The following is a 9,428-nucleotide window of genomic DNA, read 5'->3' on the forward strand; positions in this document are numbered from 1 at the left end:
TTTAGAGCCAACCGAGTATTGGAAAGAACCCTAATCCCTTCACCTACCTTTGGAGATCAACCAAGGCCGGGCAGTGATACAAGATCACCCCTTGGTCAGCCCGAGTCGTTCCAGAGGTGAGATTGGGGGAGGGGAGGAAAGGTCTCGACGGCGGCGAGGGAATCGCCTCTGGGAGGAGAAAAACCCTAACGTGAGGCTTTTTTCTAATCTTTTTTTGAGACAAATCTTTTTTTTCTAATCAATTTAGTGAGTCTATGTGACTCGAAATTGGAAAAAAAATAGTGGGCCGCATTTCAGTGTTCTTCATAGCCTTACTCTGTTGTGTTGAAATGGGCCTATGGGCTGAATTGTGTACCTTAGCTGGAGCCCAATCTTAATAGGTCCACCAGAGAGGAGAGAGATACACATACATCGTCTGCCCTAACGCTGTCCCCTCCCCACCCACCTTCCGGCGGCGGCCACCGATCTCCTCCCCGGACTTGTCCCCTAAACCAGTTCCGCTCCAGATGCGACCTTCCAGATGATGAAGGAAGATCAAATTCATTCTGCAGTCGGATTCGAAGAAGGAAGGGAAAGGTGCCAATTTCGTTCTGTCTTCGTATTCCAAGAGGAAAGAGCTCAATTTCGGTTTGTAGTAGAAAAAGGAGCTGTTTTTGTATGTCTGCGTCGCGTGAGATAATAGTAAATCGGTCGGTTTACGGATTCCACACCGGCTAGAAGAGGTTCGGAAACCTCCCGTCTCCGTCTCTTCTTTTGGGATTGGGATCCGAGGAGACTATATAATAAGATCAGGCTGGGCGCCGGCGATTGTCGCACACGGAGGGGTCATCCGTTCAAGATTCGTTTTTGTTTGTGTTCTGTTTATCCTCGCAAGTTGGTCTCTTTTGTCATCGCATCAACATGAAGTTTAACAGGGGTCGCCGCCACCGACGGAACGTAAGTCGTTGCTTATGTTCTGTTATTGTTAATTACTCTATGTTTCATTCATTTTATGAAAGCCAATTTATCGATCTATCACCGATGACTAATCTTCCACCTCGCAAAATGCAGTCGAAGGCGGAAGTTGATAGTGGAGACATGCTAAGCAAGCTGCCTGGCGATATACAAGCTTGTAATGGGGACAGGCTAAGTGAGCTGCCCGCCGATGTGCTGCTCAACATTCTCGAGAGGGTGGGCACACTTGATGCTGTAAGAACCTGCATCCTTTCGAAGAGAATGCATAGGCTGCCAACTATGCTCTCGCAGATCGTCATTGATCTCAGCCCTCGTGATTTGTTTCAAAAAAGTGATGTCGTGGCTGATGTGACCAACAAGATTCTTAGTAGGAGGCCTCCACAAATCACCATTCGCAAGCTGAAGCTCAAATTTGTCTTGAGTCCTCCTTGCTGTCATTCCATAGGCAAATCCGTTGGCCTGGCCATGGCAACACATAAATTTGATGCAGCTGAGTTTGAGATCTTGACACCGAAGGATTCCCATATTTGCACTGATGACCATCGTGTGCTCTTTGCTGACCAGTTCAATAATTTTGTTCGTGATTATCCAGATGCATTTGCTGGTCTCACGCGTCTGCATCTACGGAACATGAGCTTTGGTGAATCAGACATACCCAACATTCTTCGCTATTGCAAGGTGCTGGAGTCACTGTCTTTCTTCATGTGTGGCGCGGGGATCAGTTCGGTGCTGCATGTGGAACATACTCGTCTCACCGAACTTGTTATCTCCTATTGTGAATTCAAAAGAGTGGAGCTCAGCTGTCTACCAAAGCTCCAACGGGTGACCTTTGGTAATTGGACCTGTGGTTGCTCAAAAAAAAGTAATTGGCCCTGTGATAAAAGTCCGCTGATTCTTGGTTTTGTCCCGCAACTTTCGAAGCTAAGCCTTCCTCAAGCTTGTCTTTCACGGAAGACCCTCAACCTAAGCCAGTTGCTTGCTAATGTCCCCACTGTAAGCGATTTGTATCTGGAGTTTCGAAGCGAAAAGGTACTCACTCCAATCATCTCTACCACATTATCATTGTATGATGCTTATATGCAATGGTAGTAACTTATGCATCATTCGAGGATTTAATTTATGCACAACTTCTTGTTTTGTCTGTACCAGGTTTGGATTCGACCAGAATGCCCAAAAGTGCTTGCTCCGGTGCTCACCCAACTACGGTCTGTGAGTCTGGACAATCTTCCCGAAGAATGTGACATCTCTTGGACAATGTTCCTTCTTGAAGCTGCACCATCCGTAGAGGACCTGTGCATCACAGTATGGGATCATAAGTGCCGGAAGGAGTCACAAAAGAGTCGCTCCAGGAAAATGGATGTGCATTGGGAGCCATCTGATCCTGATTTTAAGCACAAGAATCTGGCTAGGCTAACTATCTACGGTTTCCAGTCCGATGACAATTTCATCGGATACGTTAGACGAGTCATTCAAGCTGCGGCGAACATCAGGGAGGTATCCCTGCACGACAGGAAGGTATGCCGATTGTGTTCTGAAAAGTTTCCTCATCTTGGTGTTCGTCCTTCGAGTTATCCACGGACCAGCGAGGAAGTGGATTTGTTGATGAAGAATATGACAGCGGCGGCAACGACTTCTCCTGATATTCACTTCTGCTCATAAGGTGGAGTTCAGCATGTCGTATGTGGTTGGAAGGATTCCCCTATCTCGAAGACCCCATTAGTAGCTACTACATTGCATATTTTGCAGAATGTATCTTGGCTACCAATTTGTTGGAATGACTCATTTAGCTATTTTCGACAAATGAATCGGATAAAATAAGCACGTCTATGCTGTGGTTGTGCAGTAACGTGCTTATGTGAATACAGTCAATATTCAGTTCGAATGGTGCTCTGTTATTTTTCCTATCTTGTATTTTTATGAGAGCCACGTCAGTCGGCACTCGCTGTTTTTCGTGGACGCGCAAACACAAACTCGCTGCTCAGTTCCGGCGCGACGAGGCTAAATTTCATGTTTTGACCCTTTTCTGAAACCTATTCAAGATCTGACCCTGGGATGAAAAAATTTCGAGATCGGACCCTTTTGCTACCGCCAGAGTCCATGGTGGTAGGGTTTAACAGCCTACCGCCAGAGACTTTGGCAGTAGGAAATATCACTACCGCCAAAGTCTGTGGCGGTAGCCTGCATAACCCTACCGCCAAGGTGCTTGGCGGTAGGCACAAGCACGCCTGTGTTCAATACTTAGGAGGTTTTTGGCGGTAGGGCATGCAACCCTACTGCCAGGGTCCTTTGCGGTTATACCCTACCGTCATGGTCCCTGGCGGTAGCAAAAGGGTCAGATCTTGAAATATTTTCAAATTAGGGTCAGATCTCGAATAGGTTTGGGAAAAGGGTCAAAACATGAAATTTAGCCGCGCGACGATGCACCCCTGAGCGCGTGTTGGCTGGTGTGGGGAGCGGGTATTCTTGGCGCTATGCTTTTGTTGTTTGCGTAAAGAAAAATACTGGATCTGGATGCCTCTCCTGCCGCCGCCTTCCTCAAGCTCGAGGTTGCGATTGCCGGTTGAGCTCCACCACCTACATTGCTCTGCGCTGCCTCCCACGGCCCCAGCGCCGTCTTCCATGACTATGGCACTGTGGCCCCGTCGTCACTTCCCCTCGCCCCCTCCTCTTTGTTTCGGCTCATTTGCCGTCACCACAAGCCTCGCGCCGCGACCATCCCTGAAGTACTGTGTTTGTATTTTTTTTGAAGGGATTAAGTTTTAGGCGACCCGGTAGATGAACAAAAGTTCAAACCACCCCCCCCCCCCAACCCGGACCCCCCAAAATAATCCTTGTATTGCTGCATTGTCCAACACCCCTCAAATCCAGCGTGTATATGGGGATGATATGAGGGTGTCCGGGAATGTCCCGTCCACCACGTCTGATCCTACCCATCAAGGACAACTTTTTCTCTTTCTTTACTCCTCCCCCCCCCCCCCCCCCCCCCCCCCGCCGATCCTCTGCAATCATATGCATGTGAGCGGACAATTTAGGAGGTCACGACTGAGTACATAGACAAATGAGGGCTTGAAGCGGACACGCTCGAACAACGTCTGAATGTGTCCATGTATAAGGAGTCAAATTAGCCTAGTCCGGTTGGAGATGCTCTAAGGGCCCTTTGGAACGCATGATTCTAGAAACGTTCAAATTGAATAAATGTGAAAAGCCATGTCATGTTTCTACAATAATAAGGATTGGATGTTGCACCCGCAAAACGTAGATTTATAGGACACCTTCATTTATTCAAAGAACAGTTGCATTATTAGAATATTAGAAATTTTCCTATGTAGATTGTTCATTGTTTGATTTGTACGACTGTATCCTATATGAATTTTTCAAAGTATTTCCTTTCACGATATTCATACCAAATTTCCATCCGCTTGAATCTCTAGTATCATCTGTTGCTTTTTCAACGATATAATTAGGCAAAATTCGGGCGAACAAAATTCTATAGGATTTGAATGAACATGGCATTGTACTCTTGTATTTCCTTCTCTATACTGGCATTTTGAAATCTTGTGAATTAGAAACGCTCAACGTGTTTCTTTGATCCAAGAGAGAAGAAAAAGACAAAGACTTTGGGTGCATCTACTTATAGCAAGTATCTTGGTCTGCCCACCCATGAAGGACGCATGAAAGATAATCAGTTCCAACCAATCATGGAAAGATTCACTAAGAGATGTGCATATTGGTCTGAGAGGTACATGTCATATGCGACCAAAGAAGTTTATGTGAAATCCGTGATTCAAGCCATCCACTTGTATATCATGGGAGTTTTTAAGATAATAAGGGACTTCTGCTGGGGGGGGGGGGGGGTGGGAGGGGAGAGGGACACTTCATTGGATGGCATGGGATTAAATGGTCAAACCTAAGAGAGGAGGAGGCATCGGTTTCCGAGATATGAAGTTGTTCAACCAGGCCCTCCTAGCCAAACAGGGATGGCAATTGATTCAGAGACCGGATAGTCTTTGTGCAAGGGTGCTGAAATCGAAATACTATCCAAAATGGGGAGCTCCTCGACACATTTTTTTGCGGATGTTGAAGGAAATATGCCCTAGAGGCAATAATAAAGTTGTTATTTATATTTCCTTATATCATGATAAATGTTTATTATTCATGCTAGAATTGTATTAACCGTAAACTTAGTACATGTGTGAATATATAGACAAACTTAGTGTCACTAGTATGCCTCTACTTGACTAGCTCGTTGAATCAAAGATGATTAAGTTTCCTAGCCATAGACATGAGTTGTCATTCGATTAACAGGATCACATCATTAGAGAATGATGTGATTGACTTGACCCATTCCGTTAGCTTAGCACTTGATCGTTTAGTATGTTGCTATTGCTTTCTTCATGACTTATACATGTTCCTATGACTATGATATTATGCAACTCCCGAATACCGGAGGAACACTTTGTGTGCTACCAAACGTCACAACGTAACTGGGTGATTATAAAGGAGCTCTACAGGTGTCTCTGATGGTACTTGTTGAGTTGGCATAGATCGAGATTAGGATTTGTCACTTCGATTGTCGGAGAGGTATCCCTGGGCCCTCTCGGTAATGCACATCACTATAAGCCTTGCAAGCAATGTGACTAATGAGTTAGTTGCGGGATGATGCATTACGGGACGAGTAAAGAGACTTGCCGGTAACGAGATAATGAGTTAGTTGCGGGATGATGCATTACGGAACGAGTAAAGAGACTTGCCGGTAACGAGATTAAAATAGGTATTGAGATACTGACGATCGAATCTCGGGCAAGTAACATACCAATGACAAAGGGAACAACGTATGTTGTTATGCAGTTTGACCGATAAAGATCTTCGTAGAATATGTAGGAGCCAATATGAGCATCCAGGTTCCGCTATTGGTTATTGACCGGAGACGTGTCTCGGTCATGTCTACATAGTTCTCGAACCCGTAGGGTCCGCACGCTTAGCGTTCTGTGACTATCGGCATTATGAGTTTATGTGTTTTGATGTACCGAAGGTAGTTCGGAGTCCCGGATGAGTTCGGGGACATGACGAGGAGTATCGAAATGGTCGATACATAAAGATCGATATATTGGACGACTATATTCGGACATCGGAAAGGTTCTAAGTGATTCGGGTATTTTTCGGAGTACCGGGGAGTTACAGGAATACGGGGGAAGAAGTATTGGGCCTCATGGGCCAAGTGGTGGAAGATAGGAGGCAGGACAAGGCAGGGCGCGCGGCCCCCCTAGCCCAAACCGAATTGGACTAGGGGGTCGGGCCCCCCTTTCCTCTCTCTCCTTCCTTCTCCCTCCCTTCCTCTTGGTGGACTCCTACTAGGACTAGGAGTCCTAGTAGGACTCCACACGTGGGCGCGCCTCTAGGGCCGGCCGGCCTCCCCTCTTCTCCTCCTTTATATACTAAGGCAAGGGACACCCAATAGACACAAGTTGATCAATTGATCTCTTAGCCGTGTGCGGTGCCCCCCTCCACCATAATCCACCTCGGTCATATCGTCGTAGTGCTTAGGCGAAGCCCTGCGCTGGTAGCTTCATCATCATCGTCATCACGCCGTCGTGCTGACGAAGCTCTCCCTCGACACTCTGCTGGATCGTGAGTTCGTGGGACGTCACCGAGCTGAACGTGTGCAGATCGCGGAGGTGTCGTACGTTCGGTACTAGGATTGGTCGATCGTGAAGACGTACGACTACATCAACCGTGTTGTTATAACTCTTCCGCTTACGGTCTATGAGGGTACGTGGACAACACTCTCCCCTCTCGTTGCTACGCATCACCATGATCTTGCGTGTGCGTAGGAAATTTTTTGAAATTACTACATTCTCCAACAGATGTGTCACCTATTTGGCGTGGCATTGAGTTTGGGCTTGAACTCTTAAAGAAAAGACTTATCTGGAGAGTGGGTAATGGAAGGAGCATCAAGATCCGAAGAGATCAATGGGTTCCCAGAAAGCGGGGCTTAAAGATGACAAACTTTATTAGGAGAACTAGATTGAGATGGGCTAACCAGCTGATGTTACCCGGGGAGAGGGAGTGGAGTGTACCACTAATTCATCAACTGTTTTACCCTTTCAACGCGGAAACCATTTGTAATATAAAAATCCCCTTGGTGGAGATTGAGGACTGCATTACAAGGCATTACGAAAAATCTGGAAACTTCTCTGTCAAGAGCGCTTATAGATTGGCAGCTCAACCAATGAAGCGGACAATCGAAGTATTTGGGATCTCATTCGGAAAGCAAAAGTTGCCCCAAAAATCAGGGTCTTTGATGGAGAACTGCTACCGGTACTTTGGGAACTAAGAAGAACAAGTGAAAGCGCACTTTGGAGATTGATAGCACCTGCATCATATGTGGCAATGGAGTGAAGGATGAATTCCATGCTTTGATTAATTGCACTAAAAGTAAAGCCTTGAGGCATGATATGAGGAGAGCTTATAGATGCCGGTCAGCTTGGATGGTTTTCCATACTTACTGAGATCAAATCAGTTCTCACAACTTTTGAAAATGTTCTGATTCAGCGTACGACAAGAGAACGAACCAATTGGCCCATGAGCTCGCCGGGCGTGCTAGCTCAGAAGAGGATACAACGCTGATTGGTGATGTCCCGGAGGGGATCAGGGAGTTAATGTACCCTGGATTTTCTCCTGCTCCTTGAGTAATGTTATTACTCATTCTCAAAAGAAAGAAAAAAAGACAAAGACAAAATACAAAAGATGCATTAAAACTTTCAAATAAAAGTTTCCACGAGGTTGGACTTCTTTTGGTTTTCTGGTACAAAACTCGTATAATTTTTTTCATCTTATGAAATTCCTTCGATGTAATTAATCATATGATCCAAAGGGCACAAATAGGAGTTTTCCTTAGGTTTGCAATACTCCATTTTTTCTCCAAAATTCCTTTGATCCAAGATGTCCTAGTTAATCTTAAGATTTTTAGCAAATCGTGATTATAATTTATTTATTTCAGAAAATAAATATGAGAAACTATCCCAGTGTCACAAACCGCTGAATGCTTATAGAATATCTTGCTTAGGCCATGGATGTGCAGATACTACCAATTGTTCATGGTGCGTTCCATATTTAGTACTTCATTTCCGTCAGGTACAGAGCTCGAGGCTGCCACATCATCTCTATATAGCCAAGATCATCGTTGCATCTTGCTCCAGTATGTTTCCCCGAGGGGTAATCGGTATGTGTGTTCATTTCCGTGGTATCCACAGGTTATTCCATACATTAAGGGCTAGTTTGGTTGCAAGGTAAACAAAACCAAGGTAGCAAACCACGGTCAGGGGATTTTCTAGGGCGGATGAAATCCCCTTCCATCATAGGGATATTTCCACAATCTGTGTTACTCCCTCCGTTCCTAAATATATGACTTTTTGATAGTTCTTTGGTAGTTCAAATTGAACTATCAAAACGTTATATATTTAGGAATAGAGGGAATATGTCATTTGATCACTAGGTGGAGATCGATCGCGAGAAAAGCGAAGGCATGGGTTTTCTCCCTGACCTCTCGAGCCGTAGATTGCTCTCCTGGGAAAGGTTGTGTATCGGGCCTGAAAGTCTTCAGCTTTCAAAGTGACATGATGCCCTGGACTTTGTAATAAGATAGTTGATGCTCTTGCACAGTTTGCTGCAAAGATGGTGGTTGAATCTCAAGTCATGGCCAGGCGATGCTCCTACCTTAGCGCATTCTTTGGTTGCCGATGATTTTATGCGGTGCTTTGGTTAATGGAATGATCCAATTTCCAGCTCAAAAAAGTGTTCAACACAACACCGCATAGCTTCAGGCTCATAGGTGCAACCATAATCATATCTGCAACCTTTAAAGCAATTTTGAAGCACTTCGTAATTTTTATTTGAGACCACAAAGGCTATGCTATGCATAAACATCCTCAAAAAAAAAGGCTATGCATAAACTAAGATTCGGCATATCTCAAACTATATTTTGTGGATACACACGTCACTGTTTATGGCCTTTCTTCAATTTCATTCATAAAGACAATGCAATTTCATAGACAACAATTTGCTTTCAGTACCACATAATCAAACTTGAATATTATCCAAATGAGAAATTAAAACGCGATTTTATTTCACCACCTTCCACCATTTGAAAGCAAACAGTCAGGAATGGCTACTTCTACTTGTGATGAATCAGCAGGCAACTACTCCGTACTACTCCCTCCGTCCCAAAAATAAGTGTCTCAAGTTTAGTACAATTTTGTATCTGTTTGACAACTCTTTGCTCTGAAGTCGGCCTTACAAGTTCAGTGCTACAGAGTGGCTGAAGCAAAAATCTAATCAACAGAAATATGTTCTTTCACAGTCCAGACCCCTGTGAGCACATCTAATTAACAGGTGAACATCAGAACTTCGAAGCAATGACCATAGATCAAACAGAACATTGCAACCAAATTGAATGCACAAGGGCCACAGCGGAA

General features: G+C 44.9%; 1 protein-coding gene across 2 annotated transcripts; it reads left to right on the plus strand.

The window, feature by feature from the left end:
* The first annotated feature begins 426 nt into the window (after positions 1 to 426).
* Positions 427 to 2,856, plus strand: LOC125515505 (uncharacterized). Of its 2 annotated transcripts, none has more exons than XM_087529081.1 (3): positions 427 to 576; positions 1,051 to 1,983; positions 2,104 to 2,856. In XM_087529081.1, the coding sequence occupies exons 2-3, from the start codon at positions 1,078 to 1,080 to the stop codon at positions 2,611 to 2,613; spliced, it is 1,416 nt and encodes a 471-aa protein (XP_087385207.1). In that variant the 5' UTR covers positions 427 to 576; positions 1,051 to 1,077; the 3' UTR covers positions 2,614 to 2,856. The 2 variants fall into 2 exon arrangements, with proteins under 2 accessions (XP_087385207.1, XP_048536955.1); XM_048680998.2 differs by having other exon boundaries at positions 432 to 936.
* Positions 2,857 to 9,428: the final 6,572 nt, after the last annotated feature.

The sequence above is a fragment of the Triticum urartu genome, chromosome 6A (assembly GCF_056163025.1).
Source record: "Triticum urartu cultivar PI428250 chromosome 6A, HENAU_Tu73, whole genome shotgun sequence".
In the NCBI taxonomy this organism is placed as follows: domain Eukaryota; kingdom Viridiplantae; phylum Streptophyta; class Magnoliopsida; order Poales; family Poaceae; genus Triticum; species Triticum urartu.